The sequence below is a fragment of the Hippoglossus stenolepis genome, chromosome 17 (genome assembly GCF_022539355.2).
Source record: "Hippoglossus stenolepis isolate QCI-W04-F060 chromosome 17, HSTE1.2, whole genome shotgun sequence".
Lineage (NCBI taxonomy): Eukaryota > Metazoa > Chordata > Actinopteri > Pleuronectiformes > Pleuronectidae > Hippoglossus > Hippoglossus stenolepis.
The window spans coordinates 4,462,507-4,487,059 of NC_061499.1; the positions used below are offsets into that span (position 1 = coordinate 4,462,507).

Genomic DNA, 24,553 nt, shown 5'->3' on the forward strand with positions numbered 1-24,553 from the left:
CCCTTTAGCTTTACTTGACAGTTTAAGTTATTCTGAATACTGTGATACTGTATTTATAAATATTATTTTCATATTTGTTTGTGTTGAATTTCCACAGTAGAAGCAGACAGAGAAGCTACTGGGCCAGCTTCAAACACAAGATGTTCTGAGCCACTTTACAGGATGAATTTTATTATGATCACATGTGAAACTATAAAAACAGATGCAGTATTTTCATCTCTTTTATTCTCTTCTGAATATGTTTTGTTGGTGATAGTGGTTGCTTGGTTTATGATCTTCTTCTTCATCACTGCTCCTCTTCACTGATGTGTTCACTGGGTTAAAAAGCGGCAGCGGCCAGATGAGGCCTCCGTGGCTTCGGTTTCAGAAGATCCCCACCGCTCACGTGTACTGCCCTCGATCAGGAGACGGGAAGGACATTCATATGTCAAGGGATCGCGGGAGGAGGAGGAGGAGGAGGAGAAGAAGTAGGATGGAGGGATGAAGAGGGGAGGGGAGGGAGTCAGCTGATGAGACAGTTTTGGCTCTGGGATGTAGCAGCAGCAGTAATCAAGGAGAAGCGGAGGAGGGTTTACTGACGTTCAGTGAAATCCAGGCTAACACGATGTCAAACACTGAGCAATTCCATCCAACTTAGAAGCTCCAGCTACTACACTGGGTTTTTGATCTTTAATATGCATTGGCAGCATTTAGACCCTTAACTCATAAGTAAAAGTACAATTACCCCCCAAAGTAAAATACTCTATTACAAGTAAAAGTTTTTTCTTAAACCGTCCCTATCACCTGAATCTGCAGCTTCCTGCCTCAGCTTTAAAGTGACTTTTATCTCATTGTTCTGTGTTCTGAGCTGAAACTTTACTGCTTTGCTTCCCTCTCTGGTGACGTCCTCACAAACCCCACCGTCCCCTGCCTGCTCAGCACCAAACCGAAGACAGACTATAGCTGGTGAACACAGCGGAACATTTAGCAGTGAGAGAGAGAGTCCCATATTTCCCTCTGGGGTTAGAGACAATAGACGACAGCTCCCCTAAAAGTGAAGCCAAATCAGCTTGATCGCCCCCTGGTGTCTGGCTGCAGTGAAGTTCATAAAACATGCCTCAGCAAATGGGACAGGAGCCAAACAAGAAGTTTTCATCGCACTGAGGTCTAGGTTTAGTTTTGATTGGTTATTTGATGCTATAAAAACAAGCTGAAACTTTGTGTGTACCTCGATGATATGTCAACATTGGGTCCACAACTTGTTTACGCTGCCCCCAAGTGGACACAATAATAAGATATTGCAGGTTCAAGGATGTTTTTATTCCTGTTTTTGTGCTTTTAAAATGCACTTACTTTTATTTGACTCCTGCCAGCATTAGCATGACGGTGGTAATGACAGATGTTCGCCCCTTGTCACCGTTCGTCCCCGTCACCCGGCTTCAGCTCGTCTCGGGGCCACGTCGATGTCCCTTCAGCTGAGCTGTCACCCCTCGTATATTGCTTCCTGCTGGCACTGGCCCCCCCATCATCCCCTGTCCCATCCCATCCCATCCCAGAGTCTATGGCTAAATATACCCTCGCCACCCGCTGCCCTCCTCCCCCTCCTCTCACCAAACCACCGCCACGATCACAAGCTTTGACCTACTTCGCCTCCTCCTCCTCTTTTTTCCTTCCTCCTCCTGTTTCTTCTGTTTCTCCTCCTCCTTTTCTGCGACTCTCACCTGACTCTCTTTGCTGCCCACATTTTAAATTCCCTGCAGCGTTCAAGCCTGCACATGCAGCACTTTGAGCAGCCGTAAGATGCATCATCTTCCCTTAATGCACAACTTCGTATCGCAAGAAATGTCAGGTTGGTGTCGCCCGGCTCCCGGAGCATGTGTGCTCCCTTCAGCCCAGAACAACGCAGCTCTCTCCTCCCACCAACCTTGACCTTCACATAAATATACCTCCCTCTAAATCATCCTCCCATCTCTGGAGAGCTTCTGCCTTTATCTCTGCATGTCCTGTCCTGTCTGTCCTGTTCCATCCACTGTCCTGTCCTTGTAAACCAGTGGTGTGGCTTGTTATTGTGTGTTCTGATTGCTCCCTCTCATCCTTTCACACTCCGTCTCCCCTCGGCAAGCTTCCTAGAAGCTGGTCAGGTGGTTTCGCCGCTCGTGAGGCAGGGGGGGGACACATCTGTCAAAGCCAGCTCTGCGTCTTTGCCTCCAGATGTGACAGACGAGGACACAGCCGCACACGACATGTGACATGTTTGTGTGTGTTCACTAGAAAGGTGGAAGGGGAGGTGTGTGAGAGTGGGAGCTACTGCACTGATGGGAAGTGAAAAAAAGGTTTTGAAACTGAGCATTTTCACGTTGTATTGTATTGGCACACGTCCATGGAGGGTGGTTTCGACCATGTCCCTAATTTGTAAATTGTCTAAGTGGCCTGACTGTTGTTCTAATCCTCCGGCCTGAGGACTGTGAATCACTGGGAGCAGAGAGCGGAGCCTGTTAACGGGTAATGATGGTGACGCTCGCTGTTTAAATCGTGTTACTTTCTGTCGCAGCATCCTGACGCCTACACTTTACTCGAAGGGGCTTCTTCTGATCCACTTTTGTCCACTTCCTCTGTTGCAGATATTCCGTCGAGGGCTTTTTGGACAAAAACAAGGACCTGCTCTTCCAAGACTTCAAGCGCCTCATGTACAACAGGTGCCAGATACAGACTCCGCCTCATGATGTTCTAGACTGGGTTCAGTAACTGGGTTAAGTGTAAATAAGAGTTTCTTCTGACTAACCCAGTTAATGTCGTCCTCTCTTCATCTCAAAGTGCCAACCCAGTCCTGAAGGAGATGTGGCCAGATGGTCAGCTGGGCATCACCGAGGTCACCAAGCGACCTCTGACCGCCGCCACCCTCTTCAAGAACTCCATTGTGGCCTTAGTGGATAAACTGGCCTGTAAGGTCAGTGGCTCCGGCTCACGATTTACGTCCTTTTCATTTAACCCAGAGGGGAAAGCGGCAGATTTTTAGATCAGCTAATTGTGACAATAAGAAGTAAAACCATGTCATGTTGTTGGTAAAGCTGTGAAGTTGAGAGCGATGTGTGAGAGAGAAGGTTTTCATTTTGTGCCTAAAATAATGAATACATTGATATACTCCACTCTTCATTTAGATAAACAACAGGATGTGTTCTGTGTCCATTTTATTGAAGTCTATGAGACAAGAACTCTCCTCCTCGCTCTCATAACTTAAATAATATTTTCCTAAGGACTTTATGGTCTCAATCTTTAGTTTCAAGTCTTGTTCAACATATCATGATGTTCATTTTTGTAAATTATGATCCCAGTAAGAGTCAAATGGACCATAAAGCACAGTCTGCTCCTCCAGATCGGCTACTTCTAGTTTCAAAAAGCCCAAATGGCACGTGGACAAAATGGCACGTGGACAAAATGCCAAACTGGAGGCCTCTCACAAACCAATGGGTGACGTGTCAAAATCCCTCGACTCTTAATCTTTAGACAATAGTTTGGCGTCAGTAGATCTTTCCTCCTGTTTACTCATACGTGTGATCAGGACGATGCTCTGCACCAGCAGACGCTCCTCTGGTCCCTGTGAAGCTCGTATATGAGTCACATTCTGAGGCTGCCAGTGCATCTGTGCCGTGTTTCTTTTGGGAGGACGGTTTGTTGTCATGCATCACAAGCTACGGGGCGAGAGGAAGCGTGCAGCTGTCCAGCAGGAGCATGAATACAGAGCAATGTGCTCTTGCTTGTCCTCATCCTGTCTGAGTGTGTGTGGAGTTCGGAGGGTGGTGAGGAGGAGGAGGCGGAGGAGGAGGAGGAAGAGGAGGAGGAGGAGGAGGTGCTGCTCACCTCTCCTGGCCTCGTCTCGCTGACTGGAGTCTGACATTTCCTGCTGTTATTTTGGGATGGCCTGCTGCTGGGCTGTTGTTGCGTCCTGTCTCGGTGTGACTGAGGTAAAAATGAAAGAAAACTGCTCTGGCAAAGATCACGTTGAAAGAGCGGATGACTTCCTCTTCTGCCTGTTCACCTGTGCCCGGTCTGCTCACCTCATTTCCTCCCAACCCTCATTAACCGCCTCGCTTCTCACATCTCTACACATGCACATGCATCATTGATATGATGGATGACACCGTCGTCTCGATGTTCTCACTTTGTTCCGCTTTGTTCCTCTTTCATGGACGGAAAGCAAACGACAGTGAAAACACAACAGTCTCTGTTCTCTGATAGGATGTCGTGTCCCTCTGAGATCCCAGACACGTTTTTTACTGTTCTCCAAGTTTTAACCTGAAGTTCAATGTGCTGTTAGTAAGTGGACATGTTCTGAGGCTCAGCTGCTCACTGGGGTGTCTGCGGAAAAACCACATTAAGGTCACTGAACTCAGTTTGTGGCTCAGTGACAGTTTACAGGCTGAGTTTGGTTTGTTTACTTCCACAGCGACGGACACATGAGCAAATAAAAGACTGATGCAAGTTTGCATTTATGATAAAATTGACAGTATTAATAACAATAATAATACGAACAACAACAATAATAATAATGATACATTTTCAAAATGTAATTAAAGTGCTTTTCATGGTTAAAAGAGTATTAAAATAAGATAACGGAATAAAATGATTCATAAATATAAAAACATTTAAATACAGCATTAAAACAATACAATAATAAAACCGACAAAGGTAATAGAACTACTGATCTGTGTTACAGTCCTTTAGGCCAACAACCCTCTGCTCTGTCTTCCAGGAGCCGTACTACGTGCGCTGCGTGAAGCCCAACGAGATGAAGTCGCCGGTGTTGTTCGACGCCGCTCGCTGCCAGCACCAGGTGGCGTACCTCGGCCTGCTGGAGAACGTGATGGTGCGCAGGGCGGGCTTCGCCCACAGGCAGCCCTACGATCGCTTCCTGCAGCGGTAAGAGAGCGTAGCCGGACTTTCGGAGACAAGATGTCTTCCTCGGGAAAAGTCCGGTTGAAGGTTGAATTGTTAAGTTTGACTGTGAAGAAAAATGTTGCACATTCTCGTTTGTGTTTAAACCAAACTTAGCAGAAACATGAACACTTGAGTAAACATCAGTGTGATAAGAACGACCTAAAATAACGCAAAACCATCTTTGAGAAACATTTGTTTAACGTGTACCTTCAATTTTTAGTTTGGTCCATGCCCCCTCTGCTAACATGGAGGAGGCAGGGGTTTATGACCCTGTCAGCCACCAGGGGGCGATCAAGATGTTTTGGCTTCACTCTGTTGCGATAACAACACCTGATGTCTTTCTGTCTCCTGCAGCTATAAAATGACGTGCGAGTACACCTGGCCGAACCACCTGATGGCGTCCGACCGACACGCAGTGGAGGCCATCGTCAACCACTACGGTTTCCAGGACGACGTGGCGTACGGCCACACCAAGCTGTTTGTCCGGACGCCGCGCTCTCTCTTCACCCTGGAGCAGGAGAGAGCGGCAGTCATCCCCATCCTGGTGCTCTTCCTGCAGAAGGTACGACTGCAGTGCTGCGTGTAATTGCCGAGATTAAACGATCCTCTCTTCGCTATTCACCCCTCAACGTGATTTTAAATCCTCCACGGATGTTTTTGGAATCCGTGCTTGTATTTTAATGAGGATGTATTGATCTGACACAGAGACCTGATGTAATGCAGCAGGCAGCTCAAGTCGTCCACAGTTAATCACCCACAACATTATCTCCTCCGGTGTCAAACGGTGGATTCTGGGTTTCAAAGAGGAGCCTTCACTTTGCCTCAGCCTCGAGAATATGTGGCTCCTGGTTAACTTGGACTGGGATTCATCTGCCTGCATGAATCCCAATTTCCTGTAACAATAATTGGGAGGATTAATGAGATCCAGAGTACAGTTACATTAAAGTCAATTACTCGGCTCGCACTGTGAAATATCCTTCTCTTCTCGTTGACCTACTTCGATGGCTGTGCAGAGTCTGGGTCTCTAACTGGAGCACTGGAGTTTTTGTCTTCAGCTCAGCAGGACTCCAAGAAAAACATCTCCCTTCTCTCTCCCCTGTTTTTCTCACGCCGGCAGGTTTGGCGAGGGGCGTTGGCTCGTATGCGGTGCCAGCGGATGAGGGCCATCTACACCATCATGGGCTGCTATAAGCGCTACAAGGTCAAGGCTCACTTCTGGGAGGTGGTGCGGAGGTTCGCTAATGTGCGAACTATGGCCGACTATGGGAAGAGCGTGGAGTGGCCGACCCCGCCGGCATCTCTGTCCCAGTTTCATAACAACACAGTCCTGCTGCATCGCAGGTAAAACTCCACCACGACAATAACATGCAGTAACAATAGTTTTAATATTTCCATATCATATTTTACTTTGAACAAACTGACAGAAAAAGTTCAATTCAAATCATATAAATCAAAATGATATGAGAGAGGCCTCAATATTTGAATGCGACATACAACAAGAAAAAACTTTTCAAACCTCTTTTTCAGCAGAATTTGTTGTGCGAGTGTGTTGTTGTTGTTGTTGTTGTTGTTGTTGTTGTTGTTGTGTGACTCGTGAAAATGTTTTGGCGCTGCAGATAAAATCTATTTGTATCCTCACACACGTTAACCTGGAGCTGCTCCTCCTGCTGCTCTGCAGCTTTGATGTTTGATTTCACCCACGCAGCTTTGTTCTCCCCCCTTGTTGTCAGGTGGTGGGCGCGGCAGATCGTGAAGAACATCCCGCCGTCTGACACGCTGGAGGTCCGGGCCAAGGTGGCGGCGCTGACGGCTCTGAGCGGAGAGAGGAAACACTGGGGACTCAGCCGAGCCTGGGAGAGGGACTACCTGGCTAATGTGAGAGTCACAACACACACACACACACACACACACACACACACACACACACACACACACACACACACACACACACACACACACACACACACACACACACACACACACACACACACACACACACACAAGTAAAAAAGAAGTGTGGTACTGCTGAGTTCTTTTCATGTTACACCACACATCATGTGTACTCGTGATATTAACTTTAGATTACTAGTTTCTACTGTATTTATTAATAATAGTCCTATGATGATGATTATTTTCTCAAGGAGACATTTGATGAAAATTAACTTTATGTATTTCAATTACATATCAAATTTCCATGTAACATTTTTACATAAATTCAATGTAAAGGCTTTTCTATCATGTTGAGTTAGTGCAAATAAATCAAATAACTTGAGAATGATTTGATCAAATAATGTTAAAGAGACAGGAGCTGAAACCAAGTGTTTCAGACAGAGGCTGAAAAAAGAGTATTTTTAAACTTAATAATGAGGTAAAGCTAATTCTTTTCCAGGCTTTAATTTCTTATTGTTTTGAGACATTTATTTTGCTGCTACTTTAAAAACAGGTCAAATCTTCTTAACGATAAAAAAAACTTCAACCTTTTTTCAAAATCAATAGATTTGTGTTTTGTCCTCTTCGTTTTATTGCGTTTTCTTTGCCTTCCCGACCACAAGAGGACCTCATTGACTGTAACCTGGTCAGTGTGACTCTTTCTTTTTATAAAAACAACTGTGACAATCCATCGGACTCACTTCTCACTTGAATCTATCCCAGTAAACACAACTGGAAGGGGCAGCGTATGGAAACCGTGTGTTGTTGTGATGTATATAAGTGCATGTGACGAGCCTCGGGGTAAACAGCATGACCGAAGCAGGAGGATGGTGCTCGTGAACACAGACGTTTTTAATGAAGCCCACACTGGGCTCATTTACCAGATAATCTGAGGTTATTTGGTGGCCGCCGGCTTGAAAGGCTCCTTCAGGGAGCGTGACCCCCGACAGAGAGCCCTGAGTCACTCCCCTCGTTAGTGGGTCAGGCGGCTGGTGACACGCTGGCCTCCTTCAGGGCCGCTTCACGTGATTGTGGTTAATTCCATAAAGACCTATAGATAAGTGCATGTAATGCGGCTCGCGGCCGGCCCGAGTCGTGTGGAGGTGGCTGACGCTGTTACAGATCGAGGAGAATAAGTGGAAATGGGACAGTTCCACCATTTAGGGGGTCAGGTCTTTCTCAGAAATGTCAACAAGTCGATACTTTGGATTTGAGCGGCTGGTGTGTGAGAAAAGATGACAACACAAACATAAAGGACATTTTTCACGTCTAACTTCATTCATCAAAACATCTGTGCCCCTGACATCACATCAGAGCCCGACTGGTTTATCTGCTGGCCAATAAACAGCGTCCGATAAGAAACCTTTCACAGATACTGTATATAGTGCCGTTTATAAGTATATGAGTATTTATCTATCTGTTCCATAAGATGTTGTTATCAAACCATTGTCATAAGGGTTGAATAACAACATCTAAGGGAATCATTGCCAGTAATGTCAGTATCTGCATCAACCCCCAGAACCCATATCGGTTGGGCTCCACATTAGAAAAAATCTAAATCCACTGGTGTCCTGAAGTCGCTGTAGGAAGCAACATGAGGTTTCCGCTGTGAGATGTGTGATGGGCCCAGCACAGGACTGTCGTCACACCACAGTCCTACAGTGGGAAAACATAAATGCACAACAGCTCTGAGGAGAAACAGTCACATACGATTGAAGACTTTATTATAATGGCTCCTTTCTATAGCAGGGACACTATGACACGGTTTTAAATTTCCTACTCAGCTGCCCATGACTGTATTTCTCATCAGGCCGTTTAGCTCCGGTATCAGCTGCCCTGCCCCCCCCCCCTCTAACGGCATGTCAAACACCGTGTCTGGTAACCGCAGCCCGAGGCCCCCGAGCTTTCATCTTCCACTCATGGAATTAAAGCCATAAAAAAAAAGCTAGAAAAAGAGGCTGAGCGAGGTCACACAGAGTTTTTACGACGAGATACGTTCCCAAAACCATCTGAGCTGTGGCCCCGGTGACATCATCCAGGGCCCCTCGCAAATAATGTGGGCCTTTCAATTTCCCGCAGGTACGAGACTGCCCCCAGACCAGCTCCGGCTTCGTCCGCGCTTCCAAGGAGCTGAGGAACAAAAACGAGTTCAGCTGGATCCTCTTCTCCGGCTTCTGCAGGAAGGTACAGTACGAGGGAGACGGACACCGTGAAATGAAAAATCTGTGTTGTAGCCACGAGGAGTTTCTGTCTTTTTTTGTTGCTTCCTCTTTCGCTGTGGGATGTTTTTCTCACTTGCTGTCCCCCTGTTCCACCCCCTCACACTCTTCCTCCTTTGTATGAGCTCGTCTTTCAATATTTCATGCCTCTCTCCGACAGGAGGAAAGAAGTATAATCAAAGGATTAATCATGAAAGGGACTGAATTCATTCATAGACTTTTCTGAACCTCGAAGGTTCTTCAGTTCTTATGACTTCACCTCATGATGAACTTGAACTTATCGTCTCCCTCTGGATAATAATGACCATATTTTCATAGTCAGGGATTGTAAAGGGAGGATTTTTACTAAATCCTGGGGAAAGCTTTAGATTTTGTGTTTCTGAAGAAATCTGGGCTTAAACAAAATGAATAAAACAACCCATGAAACTGACAGAAGCATCAGAGCCTTTGATTTGTCTTTGTTGTTTACGCGTGTTGCAGCTCCACGAGGAAACCTGGAATTGAACATAGCGATGATAACCCAGAGGTTTCCACAAGTGGCAAACAAAGCTCTGAACAGAAAAACAGAAAAGGAACAAATTCTTCATCTTATCTTTCTTTTTCTTTGTTTCCCTCCTCCGCTCTCTCAGGTGAATAGATTCAACAGAAGCACAGACCGCGGCCTCCTCGTCACAGACAAGTACCTCTACAAATTAGAGCCGAAGAAACAGTACAAGGTTTTGAAGAGGCTTCCTTTGGAGGCGGTGAGAACGCACACTCGCACACTCTTTCATCCACAGAGAAACACGACACACAAACTCATTTGCAATGCTCGCAGGGACCGTCGTATACCTGCTTGTTCTTTTCATCATTATGAACATTGCCTCATTAAAGGTTCAGTGTGTAGAATGCAGTGACATCTAGTGGTGAAGTGTCATGTTGCAGCTGAATACCCCTCACCTCCCCCTCCCCCTTCCCAACACTGTAGAGAACCTGTGGAAACCTTCAGTTGTCATAGAAACTCAAAAGGTGTTTAGTTTGTCCCGTCGGGCTGCTGCAGCGGCCCTGACCCAAATGAACAGAGTGGTAGGGACCAGTGTGGACCAGTATGGACCAGTAAGGTTTCTGTCCCATCGTGATGAACAGCACAGCTCCACTTCCCAACAGCTGCTGCTTCACCGCCATTGTTTCACTCCACACACACACCCTCCATCACGTTTGACCTGTGTCATGGCCGTCCATCGATAAGTGAGGAAGGTACCAGGACGCACAGCGAGAGAACCATGTGACCCAAGGGGCTTCTGACCTGGTTTCTCAGAGTCCAGAGTCATGTGGGTGTTTATGTGCACGTTGGAGTGTGTGAGGCGGCGTTCGTGCTACAACAGCGGCGGCGGTGGCGTCCTGGCTTATCTCAAGGTTTTTCTGCCGTCGGGGGCGAACCTGGCTCATTTCCTGGCCTGATGTGAGAAACTGGATCAGGGGAAGTCACCGGGGACGTGAGGCTGGAAGTGAAGAAGAGTGAGACAGGAGATGACAGCTTTATTTGACCGGATCCTTTAAGGTCCCGTCAAATAGCTTTTTTCATCAGGATTTTTTTGACCGAACAGGATGTTGGGGAGGACTTGATGTCAGAAGTTTAGGAAAAGAAATACTGAGGGGGCGTTTGGAAATGAGTTGTTAGACATGTGAAGCTTTCCAGTAGATTACAATGATCTCCACTAGACGTTTGCAATCATTTATCAAACCTGTGTCTATACTCAACTTTTTAATATTTTGAGCTGACTCGATATTAAAGAACTCTATGGACTTTTTAACTTTGCAGAACTTCTACATTCACAAACAACCTCTAACACACCAGAGGAAAGGAAAACTGAAAAAACCGCAATGTCTCCTTTCAATATACAATATATGAACAGATCTAATAATGCACGAGGATAATTTTGATTCTATTTCATGGTGTTTCACTCATATTCAAATATCTATATCATGACATTTCTCATTTCTTATCAATTTTTGTTTCTGTGACATGAAGTTTGTTGAAGTCTGGAAAAAGAAACTCTGAGACTGAGAAGTTTGATTCGCACTTTCAACAGTAATCAGTAAATTCCAGAAATAACGAGTCGGCACAGCTGGACGTCCAGCGGTCGGTTTTAAAGAGCGCGGGGGAGAAATAGCTCAACACACGCCAGAGGGTTGAAAAGCATCATTATGCGGCAGCGGAGCTCCTGAAGATAACCGATGTTATTAAGCTCTGCTGCTCAGACTGAAGGATGCGAGTCGTAACCAGGTCACAAACAGAGAACGGAGCGTTTGAAGACGTCGAGCAGCTTCGTGTGTCATTGTGACGCTTCAGTCGAGTGTTGTAACGGAAACTCACGTTTGACGAGGAAAGTCCTGAAAAGCAAATCTACTAAAGGACTCGACAACATCATAGTCTTAATTTGTTTGGAAGGAAAAGTCCCACTCCTGCTTTTATTGACCTGAATTCTGTTGATTCAATAAATAAATTCCACATTTCAACATGAAGTAATTGTGCCTCCTGTGCTGGACAATGGCGGGACGTCCTGCTCACGGTCGTCCCTGCTGGATTAACCTGTGTGCCGGGGGTTATAAGAGGCTTAGTCCACTCTGACTCTCCCTTTCTAAAACCTCTGATGCACCTCTCTCTCTCTCTCTCTCTCTCTCTCTCTCTCTCTCTCTCTCTCTCTCTGTTTATCCTGCCTCTCTCTCTCTCTCTCTCTCTCTCTCTCTCTCTCTCTCTCTCTCTCTCTCTCTCTCGCCCACGCTTCTCCAGCCGCAGTAAATCGGAACACGATTCCATCTGGGTCGCACCTCCTGACTTTCCCGTCGCTGCACCTCACGTGCACCGCGGGCACAGTTTCTCTCGCCCTTCATACCGGGAGCAGAAATAATCCGCCCCCGACTTCATTCAGGCATGATTTTGTTGATCCAGGATCTACTGTACTGGCTGAATTAAATTCACAAAGTATTATACGTTCACGTGTTAATCCCCTGACGTTTTTATACAAATTAATTTCCGGTGCCCTTGTATGTGCCGCTCTCGCTCTACAGTCGGGTCCTGTGCATTATGTTGTGTATTGTACAGCATCTGGAAAAGTTACAGAACATCTGGATGGTTAGCACGAGCGGACGAAGACATTTTAACGTTCAGAAAATCTGTAACTAGTGTTAAAAGTGTAAATGTGTGATCTACTGTCTGGTTCATACACTGTAAAGATGGACGACATGACAGCCGCCTAAAAGTGAAGACAGTGTTTTGGTCGCCCCCTGGTGGCGGGTTGCAACAAAAAGATGGTTTCTGTCATTTCAGGCATTTCTTATCACTGTTCACGTTTCTGATAAGTTTTCGTGAATTCATTATTTGTGTTCGTGTGTGTCTCTCTACAGTTTACGGGACTGAGCGTGACCAGCGGGGCCGACCAGATGGTGGCGCTGCACACGGCCTCTCAGGACGACGTCCTGCTGTGTCTGCAGCGAGGGGAGCTGTGCCCCAACCAGGACCGGGTGGGCGAGCTGGTGGGAGCGCTGGTCGACCACTTCACACGGTCAGTTCCTCGACAACACGCTGACTCTTCATCCTGGGGCCTCTGTTTGCACTGATGTGTTTGAAATGGTCGGCGCTCGGTTGTTTCAGGGACCAAGGTTAAATAAATGTTACTGCAAAATATAAACACTAAAATCAAAAGTTTGATCCGAACCAGGCGATGAAGAATTCTTCTATAAGCATCCAGAGCATTTTTATCTCCTGCAGCACTGGTGTTAAACTTATTTAACCCTGTAAAAAAGTGTTTTATTTTAATTATAGAGCCATTTTACATTAACACCTGTAGATTGAAGTCATGTGGTGTTTGTGTTTTTATTAGACACCGTCTGAGAAGGTGTTGATGCTGTTTTTTGAGCATTAACAAACTTGATACTGAGTCATATGTGTTGTGATTTAAGGGTGTTTCTAAATTAAACCCTTTATTTCCACTGGTAAAACTGCTCCGTGCCCTTCTTCTGCAGCTGAAGCTCTTACCTTTCAAAGTGGATCAGCGTTAGGACTGTCATGAAATCGCTTGAAGAACCTTAACCTTTTTATTTCAGGTGATATTATGGGTTTTTATTACTGGGGTGTCTGGTAACAGGTGAACCAGTCGTCTCCCAACCGGAGAGTCAGGGGGCGGGGGGGGGTAACTAAAGTGGCAGTAAGTAGAAATGATAAAGGAGCAAGTTCTTGTACAGATTCGTGAGGATTCCTCTGTTTGCTCCATCTGTTTCTGGGCTGCTGTGTTAGTTCATCACTTAATTAGTGTCATTCAGTCGTCCGGCTCACACACACAAAGATATTACAAATGTTTCCATCGGAACAAAACTCTCCAGCAGCTGATTCCGGCCTTTAGACGCCGCTGAGGAGAGACGAGACGTTAATGAGTGAAGTGATTGTTTGCAGAGAAAACATTCAGCCTTTTGTGTCACATGAATAAACACCGCCGCCTCATTGTCCCTGGTCGGAGACCTCGGAGAAAAACCAGGTCTATTAACGCAGCATAACAATTACACAAATCATATTCTTGGCATTTATCACTGTCGTAGTTGTCGGTGCTCTGAATAAAACGCCGTGAAATGAATCAGTCACGCTGACATTTATCACATCCATCACCTCCCCAACCTGTTTATAAATCTGATTCACTTCCACCCACATTCATCTCTGCCAGACTGGATTTGAATGGGACGAACCCGCAGGTTTTCACACCGAGCAGACTGTTTTGGTTGTGGCGACTCAGCGAGCGTGGGCGTGTTGTCGTTGGTGTCGTCCCCGCTGAGGCAGCGCCGGAGTCCGTGGTCTGATTTTGGGCTCCAGGAGAATTAATCCTCCAAATCCTGACGGGGCCACAGTCAGTGACGAAGGGAAAAGAAATAAAAATATACAAAGTCGCTGCAGATTTTCCTGTTTTGGATTTTACAGTGAAGATTGTGGCTTTTTTTTTATTGAAGGTGATAAATATTATGTGTTTCAGGCCAAGTGAAGTCCGTTATAATTTAAAATATACATATTTAGGCCATGTGATTAGAGGAGTTGGTTTTCTGTTGATGTAACTTAAATTCAAAGTGAAACAAAATCTATTTGGAACAGTCCTCAACAGTTTTGGTTTCTGTGTGATTTCTGGTGTCGTGCAGAGATGAAACATGCACTGAGGCGTCTTCTCGCTCATATCGATGTCGTGTTTCTTCTGAGGTTCAGTCGTTTATTTTGTTTTTGAGGCCGGGGGGGGTGCAGCACAGAGACCAGGCAGACGGCAGCCCCACCAGGGTGTGTGTTCCCGCTTTAATGATTCCTCCTCCTGTGTTCAGTGAGCTGATCCCAGATCCCCGGTGAGGCTTTTGTGGGTTTTACGAGTCTTAGACTTTTGGTCTGGGTTTGGTCTGTCTTTTGGTGAGGGGGGGGGTTGGCAGGGGTCTCTGCTTCGCCGTGGACCCTCCAGCAGCTGCGTGGCTCCGGCGGCGAGCGTCACGGCCGAGAGTCGACCATCAGGAGCAGGTTTCCGCTCTCCGCCTGTCTTTGTGCCGCCATCTGCAGTGAATGGAGGGGGGTCGTGACCTCTACCATGCTACCCATGAAAAGCAGCCTCACGACACAAAGTCAGGGGCGAGCTGTGTAAGTGTGTGAGCATGAACCGGGGTGGGGGGGTGTGTGACACAAACACACTCCTCTTGTGCTTCCTTCTGTCAGGAAGTGGGATCGCAGACGATGAGAGTCACGCGCTCGTCATTTCAGTTTGTGAGGTTGGGAGAATGTTAATGTCAATGGAGCGATTGTGACTCCAGCTGTTTGTTTTTTTTTACTTTATCGCTCTAATTCAAACATGAGAGACGAGACCTTCGGAGGCCGCTGGTGTTTGGAAAGTGTCCGGTTGCACGGTGAGCCGCACCAAAGTGGGTCGGTGAAGGCAGCACAGGCAGCGCTGGGGTGAAACGTGACATGAAAGACGCTGCGTGTCGCCGGCGAGGACAGGAGTGTGTGGTGTGCCGTCACCATGTCACATCCGTCTCTCGTCCCCGAGTTCCTCCTCTCTCTCTTTCCCTCTCTCCTTCATCTGTCGCTCTTTCCTGCTCAACCCGACATCTCCTGCTTTCACTTCCTGTCACCTGGGTCTGAGCTGTCAGTGTGTGTGTGTGAGTGTGTGAGTGTGTGTGTTGGTATGTCTGTGTGTGTTTATTGGCATGTGGATGTGTCTCTTTACTGTGAGAGAATGTGTGTGTGTGTGTGTGTGTGTGTGTGTGTGTGTGTTTGGGGGTGGACTCCTGGACCATCTGCTGGGACAGCTGGGGGGGAGTTCAGGCAGGATTTAGGGAATGATCTGCTTCCGCCTTAAAAGATTGAGGAGGACTCTTTACTTAAAGAGGTAATTTGGGGAAGTTATTGTTCTATTTATCTTTGTCTGGGGAATAAAAGTTTCTAAACAAGCTGTTTGTGGAACATATTAAAAAAATATATATATCCTTCCTGTATTTTACTGCTATATCTTCAAATATACATTCGTAAAATACCAGTTTTTATTTGTTTGACTATCCTCTGATGGCTCGTCCTATAAAAAGTAACAGCTCTCGGCTTTAATGGGAGCGCGGACTGTTTATAAAGATGGACGACACGACAGCTCCTCCTAAAAGTGAAGCCAAAATCATCTCAGTTATATCAGTAAAGGACATAAACCCGTCTCCTCCATGTTAGTGTGATATGAAAATAAGTCGCATCACGGAGGCTGGAGATCGGGCGAACTGACGAAGTGCAAAACATTTCTCTGACTGCTGAAACAATCGGTTAAATGATGATGATGATGATGATGATGATTGTATGATGATGAGAATTTGCAGCTTTTCGTCCTCTTGTATCAAAATCATAAGAAAATTAATGCCTTTGAGGCTCAGACACTAATGCAGGAACATTCAATAAACCAAACAATTAATCACTTAAACATAAAATTTGTTTTATATATGAATCAATCATGAAAAATAAGTATTTTATAAAACCTAATGGGGTCTTTCCTGACCCCCACCGCTCCCTTCCACTAAGAAACATACAAAACGACTTGCTGAGGGGTAATTATTTAAAACCTATTCTAATGAAATCTCTTCCCCCCCGGAGACTCTTGGTCATATTCTAATATCGTCTTTTATTGTAAAATGTCTTGTTTGTTTCCAGTCGCCCCCCCCTGCCTTGTATTTGTTCTCGTCTGCTCCATCTCTCCCTCTCAGCCTCTCTCCTCGTCCTGCATCAACAACAAACTTCTGGGTCACACTCTTCTTTTTTTATTTCCCCGAGTGAGGCAAGAAAACGAAGAAGAAAAAAAAAACCCCAACATGATTTCATTAACCTCAAAGCATATGCGAGTGTGGTCTTGTGATGTGGCTTTAATGAGCGCACACACACACAGACACACACACTCACACACAGACACACACACAGCCACAGACAGACACACACAGACACAGCCCCGGTGTCTAAAAGGAACTTGTTGACTTTTTTCTTTGACCTTGTTGGCCGTCAACAGTTTGTCTGTTGTCGTCGTCCTGGGTGAAATCGGCCGTCTCTGTTCTAAATTCGCTTTTTAGGTCGTGAAAGGCGTCATCCCATAAGCCTGAAATAGCCTCCCCCCCGTTTCCCTGCCTCCCCTCTTTCCTCTCTCTCTCAGTGGCTGTCCTCAATGTGTCCGTCTCTGTCCGTCCTGACAGAGACGGGTCACCTCAGACTCCCTGTCTCTCTTACTTGTGTTATATTTCAGCGAGGACCAGAGCAGTTCAGATCCCTTGTTACTACGGCAACAGCGTTTAACCTGCGGTGGACGTACACAGTGCAAAGATACACTGACCTATTTCTGTTTTCTCCCACAGAGCCGCTCGGGTCATGTGGTTCACTGAGTTTCCCCCATTTGAACCTCAGAGTCCGGCCTGAATCTGTGTAGATTACAGCTGCTCTCTATCAAACAGACGTGTGAACAATTCAACCTCAAAATATCATTCGACCGCAGACACGTGAAAGTTCAGCGTCTACAACACTGGCAGTAATTCAGTATCAGTGTTTCTCTGTCTCCTTCTTTCATGTTAGGACCATTGATTTTTATTAAAATACACTTTTCCAACCCGAGTGAATAATATCAGTTCTGTCTCATCTGACTTATTTATGAACCAGATATCCAAATAAACATTTTTTTTAAACAAAACATAATTTAACGCAATGAAATAATTGCATACATGAGGCAACTTTCAACAATATTAGGGAATAATGCACAGTTATTGATTTAAAAAAGGGTTAGGGTCATAATTAGTGGGCTGATATTTGAATATTTTCCAGGGGGGGAAAACTGTGATGAACAATTAATTATCTTTTGGGGTTGGAAACTTTTCCCCCATGAATGCGGTGACTCTTTCAGACCAGATCTTTTCGGCTCGGTCACGACATAATCAATTCCTGCTTCCTCCTGCGCCACATTAACCAGTAATTAAAGTGTAAAAGGTCCCTGATTTCTTGGCAGCTGGATTCAAACACTTTGCAGAAGTTCAGTGAGGACACGCACACATTTAAGGTTCATATTGAAACAAAATACACGTCACGAACAAATCTACTTACTCAAAACTGCATGAAAATCACAAATACACAACGTAGAAAGCGCATAAATCTGAAAACTGATACTGAAGGAGAACTCTGGTGAGGAGGAGGAAACTTTACTGTGTCCGTCTAGAGAGAGTTTATAATGTTTATAGGGAACATGTGACTATAAAATGACTTTTGTCTCAGTTTGAACCACCGAGATTCTTCATTTGTGCATTTTACAAAAGCCCCATTCAGACGGGATTAATGTTACAAGAGGATGTGGGCAATAAAATGCTGTGTCTCTCCAGATGGTATTTTAGCCACTGGCAAATTACATGAGCTGTTTCTGTAGCAGTCACTGATACACTGCAGGGGAAACCATGTGACCTCCATTACCAGTGGGCTGAGCATTGTATCTGATACCAGAGTCATCTGCTGGTAATTAATTTGCACCGCTGACTTCAGACCAGGTTTTTTTGCTTTGTTCAAATCCAAAATAGCTTTTTTTGCGGCAACGATGCAGCTGATCCCTCCTCGATTTAGACCAACTCGCCCGTGGGAGCTCAGAGGAGAAGTGCATTTCCTATAAAGAAACGTTTCTTACACCCTCGTTAGAAACTAGAATAGAGTGTTTCATACAATATGCACAAAACAACACGCAACAGGATCCTCAAACAGATTGATCAGGAGAAGCCGCTGCAACCGAGTGTGGCGCCATCTCCTCAAATGAATGTGTGGTCTTCATAGAGTCCGAATGAGACGTCCGGTCTCCAGAGGTTTTGATTGATTTGAAGCCTGATACTTGCATTTCAAAATTTACTCTTCGGACGTTTCGGACTCGTCTTTTGCCGCCGTTGTGATTTGGAAAAACTGGTCTGTCCCCAGCGTGAATCCCGGGATAGTTTGGATCCACCTGTTGGCTTCTTCGTTACCCAGGGAAAAGAAGGACACGCTCAAATTAACCTTTGAAATGGGAAAACTTCGTCATGCAGCTGTGACTCAATTGGTCTTTAAATGTAACTTCCGATACAGGATTAAAATCAGTCACCAGATTATACTGAAATCATCCCACCTCTACTGGAGGAGTAAATGCTTCCAAAAAGGGCTTAATAATTACCAAAGTAATGTAAAATTCCTACGGTGGATAAACAAAATCCTAAAAAAGTAAAAGTAAAGTGTGTTTATAAATTTGAGACGTGTGTGTACATGTCTGCAATTAACATGAGCCAAATTATTCAGAGCTGGATGTGGAAGAAACTTTCCTGTGAAGTCCAATTCACCTGCCTGCATCCTGCCGAGGAAACAATGCAGAGCTTCACAATGCTCATTGCTGAGGAAGAGGAGTAACAGTTTGTGTGTAAATAATTGAAGTGTGTTTGTATGAAGGAGCAGCTGTGGATGGTGCCGCAGGTGAAAGGGGCGGCAGGTTTCCCTCTGAAGGATTTAACAGTAGGATGTGATGGGAGGGAAACATCACGCGCCACATCATATTCTGCCGATGAGCTCATTCCCACACGTTTACATCAAAGAGCTCGCCTGCGGCCGAGCAGGTTTTCATAAAGACGTCCTGACTGCGCCTCGCGCTCGCCTGTTAAATCTCGGGGACTTTCTGTTCGAGCCTCGCAGCCTCCTGGGCGCGCTGGCAGAGTCGGCCGCTGACCTCGAAACGGCGTCGAGGCATGAAAAGGCCTCTTTGTGGATCGGAGCGTTGCACATGTGCTGCCTCTAAATCGACCTCAGCGTGCAACCAATGGATTCCTCAACACTTTTATTCACAACAGTCGCTCAGTTGTGTCGGTGGCTACACAGCAGCTCAACAGTTTTTATCTCCGTCGGGCGCGTGTTCGGATGTTTTCTGGTGTTGTCGCAGAACATAAATTTCCTGCTGCATTAAAAAGCCCTGATTGCGAGCGGTCGTCTTGTTGATGACCGATGTGATGGGCGGCTCGCTCCCTCACTCGCTCACTGTTAAACTGATTTGCTCTAATCTCAGAAATGTGTCATGGGTCTTGAGAATTAATCAGTGAAAATAATTGAAGCCGGTGATATTAACTACATCACAGCTGATGATGCAGGTTTGCGATTCGTTGGCTTCGCATCTGAAACGCTGTTTCCACCGGTTATAGAAATCACTCTACAGGCGCTGGTTCTGCTGTCCTTACAGTGTGACTCATTTCTTCCCAGAATGCCCCCTGAGGAGTTTCTGATGATGGTGATGTTAAAAATAATGGATGTGATTGGTGACCGGCACTATGACGTGAAAGCGAACCCTGGGGGTCTGTGTTCCATCCAGCCACCTCACTCCCCAGTTTGCCTCAGCCCACCTTTCCCCTGGTGGTATGGATGACGCTGTTGCCCCAGCGACGGTTGCCAGGCAGCCGGGGCAGCTCCAATTAAGAGTGCAGGGGCAAATTGCAGAGTTGCATTGACGAGAGGCTGCCAAGTTGGGTGGGGGTGAGAGGAGGGACTGTAGGAAAGCTACAGGTGAGGATGTGATGGCTTCCTCTTGTAATCGTGTTTTTAAGAGAGTTTGACAATTTTAGAAAATACAGCCTCATATTGAAAGTATCAGAGTTGTGTCAGTCTGATAATCTGACTCTGCAGCAGAAGGCAAATCAGCACATTTCAAACTATTTCTTAAAAATAGAATCACATGTATCATTGAATCCAGACAACAACCGGCAAACTTTAGAACAACACAGCAGGAGATCGTTGAATCAGACACGTTCACAACAACAGGAACAATCAGACAGTCAGAGCGGGGGTGCCTGGGTAGAGCAGCAGGAGAACCCAATGATCCCGAGTTCATATCGGAACACGGCTTGTGTACTCTGGTCACCTGACGCACCTCTCATCCAATGTCAGCTGGGATGGGCTTCATCACCCCCCCATGACCCTTGACGTTGACCCTAGAAGGACAAGTGGTAGATGAATGGACAGATGAACGTTTTGTCAATGTTGAGAGGAAGCAGTTTAAAAGAGGAGACATCTTTTATCTGAGATGTCACATTGTTCCCTGGGAGCGACTGGTGTTGATCTGATTTTTCCCACAATGCTACAAACATCCAGATCACTGGCTTCACGCCTCGCCACACACCAAAATGGCCCCTAATTCTCCGTAATGGAGACACCAGAGGCACGTTTTCACATCGGATTAGCAGCATCCTGAATCATAGCCGGGATGACAGGGAGGAAAGATGGAGGAAGAGGAGGAGGAGGCAGAAAAGGGAAGATGAAGAGGGGAGCAGTGGAAGGTGGGCGGGTGGGCTGCGGGTGGGGAGGTCCTCCAGGAGCTGCTGCTGCTGCTTCGTCCCAGTTCTGTCTGCAGCTTAGCCTCCGCAGCGATGAATTATTTGACTGCAGCATGAGGACGGGCTGGCAGGCGGTAGACCGGGGGCCATGTTTACACACTGACTCCCGCTGCGCCGCGAGGCCGCAAACACCTTCTAAACAGAAACCAAAAGAGAAACAGAGGCCATCCTGAAACTACACTTCACCTCAGGAGAGATGTTCAAGTGTCTGTCTGTTGAACTCACATCTCATTCATGCTTGTCGTGTGTGTTGTTAAGGGCCCAAGGAAGTGCACGGTCCAATTAGGTCAATTAAGACTTGTGATACGTCCAATATTAATAAACCTTAAATAAACGGGCAACTGGCGCTCTGTAGCAGGGGCGGCAGGGATATCAGGGTTCTGCAGCCGGTCTTCACCTGCAAAACAGCAACCAGCGTCACCACAGACACAAACAAACAGCCCTGGTGATGTTGTTTGACTGTACTGACTCGGGACAAAGGCTACAAACAGAGGACGTCTTAGGTTTTACTGCAGAACAACAACAGACTGAGAACATAACAAATACACGCTCACATGAGGAGTGACATCCATATTTAGACTGTTTTTTAATCAGTGATTAACCGCGCTCCTCGGTTTTCCGCTCGCCGCAGCCTTCAGACCTTCACCGCCGCTCAACGTCAGCCAGCGGCTTCTCTCAACGTGCTCCAGCAGGGTCGGGTTTCACTTGTGATCGCCCGCGCGATGAGATCAGTGTCTCACACAAATCAAAAAAAACCCCGTGGAGGTCAGTGGGTTTCGGTGTCGGGGGGCAGGACAGCTGGTTTAACGGGGTTCAGCGAGGAGCCAAATGGTCCAGTGGAAAAACAACACAGGGAGCAAGGCCGCACCTGTTGTGGTGACCTGCTGTTTTTAATGAACAGCTTTGGAGACGTGCGGCGGCCGAGCTCAACTTCTTTGAGGGCTAGAAAAGAAAAAGGAGAAACTGCAAAGTGATGTTTTGATTTTAAGGCTCCATCTTCTTTTTCACACTGGTGTTCTGCAAAATGAAAAAAGTTTATTTACTCCCAGTAACAGGCAGATGAGACTTGACGTTTTGGGTTTTGGGCTGGCCTTTGTATTTTCAAGTTTGTTATGGTTTGCAAGTTGAAACTCAGACATGTGTCCGTTTTTTGCAGTAGCTTTGGATGCTAGTCGTCTTTTGGTTCTCGGTGTCAGAGTAACGTCCCGGTCACACTTATGTTAGTCTGGTTCACTCACCTGGTGTCTACAGTATAAACCAGTTCACTGTTGCATAACAAGTCAAATTATGTAATCTGCATCAATTAAGTTCATCTTTCCAAAACAGACCAAACTTGCTCTGCCGTGTTTTTGAAGAGGAGCGCTCAGTTTGCAGATAACAGGACTCCAACAGTTTGAAACCTCTCATTGGATCGTTCCTGCCAAAGCAGGCGGGCAGGTGCCAAACTGGCCCTTGAGCCGGCGCCAGTTCTGCCTATCGACATTCAAAGGCCTCCACAAATAGCTGTTTGGCAAATACTGTTCTGCATCTGCTTTTTAATGCCCTGAGTTCGATTTCAAACAAAGTGCGTCGACGGGTAGAAAAACAACAATCCCATCTGGATGCATTCATTAGAGAAATATCCTCACAAGCAGGAATATCAGCCGTGCTCGGAGTCCCCCGGGCCCCCGACCGTGACGTAGGTGGAGGCGGTTTAAGGCTCTCTGCATGCACGCTGTGGAGACCGAGCCATGTGCCGGGCCAGCGGAGCACCGGGGTCGTTGCGGCCAGGCTGAGGCTGCAGGATCCCAGAGGGCCGGGGGAAGCAGCAGATTCACAGGGGATCGTCTTCAGCTGACGGTGCAGCGACGGGACAGCAGGAACATGCTCTGTCTGCAGGGACACTGGGTGTAGGACGCTGCACCAGCAGGATCAGATGGGTGAAGTGATCGATAACAAACCCGCTGGTTCTAGCTCCTGCACTGTGGAACAAACTTTTTATATTGTTCTTTTATTGTTTTAATGTTATTTCATCTTTTTCCTTTATTCTATATAATTTTTGAAGGGTCTGCGTTTTATATGCATCAGATATTCAGAGTGGACTGTAGACGGGTGCATGTGTTGTTCTTTTGTCTTTTGTCTATATAAAACTGCATGTTTACATTTGCATTGCAGTGTAAACCAGTCTTGTTTTGCCAATATTAAAAAAGAAGAAACACATTTCATTTGTCCTAAAATTAGAGAAAAGTACTTAAATATTTAAAAAGTTTCTAGTCCATTTGTATTGTGTGGGTCTCGATGTTATTCTCATGTTAGTTTACGGGAACATGATGAGGATAAAGACTTTGAGGAGTAAACACAAATATCGTAACACAGAAATGTCCGTTTTGTCTTCCAGTGTCAGAAACGTCCAGTTTCCTGTCAAAGTTTGTCGCTCGGCCGTGGAGCTTCACATGCGAGGAAAACCCAAGAGCGTCACCGTGGAGACGAAACCTGGCCAGGCGATCGCGGATTTCAAGAAGAGTCGAGACGGTTTCATCCTGCTGGTCCCCGTCAACTAGAGAGAGACCACGCAACCAAACCTCCAACGGGCCGACCTCATAGACCCGGACCCTGGAGACCACTGGACCCTGGACACCACTGGACCCTGGAGACCACTGGACCCTGGAGACCAGTGGAGCTCTGTATCCACATCGTCATGCCAACGATAAAAAGGGGGATGTAAATCTGCATCTTCAGGCAGTTAAACGTTTTAAATTGGACTTTCACAGCAGTTTTACAGTGTTGACGGCAGAATCTGCTTTCTAACTCATTTATTGTGAAGTTTATGTTGGTGCAGAGACTCAGGACGCAGCTGCAATACACACGCGTGAAAACTGTATTTTTTTAATGTAATTTGAAGTTATTTCATGAAGACAACAATGAACAAAAACAGAAAGAAAAGCACTTTTTTAAAGACAAATTGTACATTTTGCAATGCATAAAAACAAACGAGAGAAAGCATATAAAGTATTTTTTATATGCAGTAGAATTGTTGCCAAAGTAAACTCTTTTTTGCGCTTTTTCTCTGCAGAGTTATTCCATGTCAGACGTAGTAGAAAGGAGAAATAAACACAAGTAAATAATCTATTGAAGAAGAGTGTTGATTTCTCCAGAAGGCTTCGCTGTAGCCGTAGACTCACATTGTTTCCCTTCGTGGTCGGTGCTGTGAACATGTGAATAAAAGAGGTCGGGAGCTTTCCCCTGATTTGTGTCGGCGAGTGATTGGTGCAGATCATTTACACTACGACGTCTCCTGCGGGATTTGAAAACACTTAAAGATGTTCAATTCAAACTGGACTCGCTCACGCAAGGGCCATTTCCTCTGTGGTCCCCTGGGATCAGCCGGGCGGATAAACACACGGACGCTTCAGACATAATTTTACAGGATTTCCGAGGACTGACGCTTCAAAGCCTCTCGCTGACATTCGCTGCAGATAATGAATGTACTATGAGCGTCTTCGGGTGTCAGGGCCTCTGCAGAGTTTGGGTGCAGGAGCCGTGGTCATGATGGTCTGTGCATGGTGGCGTCGAGAAGAATGAAAAATTATGTATTTAAAGTTCACAGCCATACTGGGGTATAAGGAGAT

The 24,553-nt window shown here is 46.1% G+C and overlaps 1 protein-coding gene across 1 annotated transcript in view; it reads left to right on the forward strand.

The window, feature by feature from the left end:
* Nucleotides 1-24,171, forward strand: part of myo1g (myosin IG) — a 32,260-nt gene extending 8,089 nt beyond the window's left edge. Inside the window, exons 13-22 of the mRNA XM_035183486.2 lie at nt 2,601-2,675; nt 2,794-2,926; nt 4,730-4,896; nt 5,269-5,476; nt 6,032-6,255; nt 6,645-6,789; nt 8,923-9,027; nt 9,692-9,805; nt 12,450-12,607; nt 23,323-24,171. Coding sequence (XP_035039377.1) covers nt 2,601-2,675; nt 2,794-2,926; nt 4,730-4,896; nt 5,269-5,476; nt 6,032-6,255; nt 6,645-6,789; nt 8,923-9,027; nt 9,692-9,805; nt 12,450-12,607; nt 23,323-23,485 — 1,492 coding nt within the window. The 3' untranslated portion in view covers nt 23,486-24,171. The remainder of the gene's footprint in view (nt 1-2,600; nt 2,676-2,793; nt 2,927-4,729; nt 4,897-5,268; nt 5,477-6,031; nt 6,256-6,644; nt 6,790-8,922; nt 9,028-9,691; nt 9,806-12,449; nt 12,608-23,322) is intronic.
* Nucleotides 24,172-24,553: the final 382 nt, after the last annotated feature.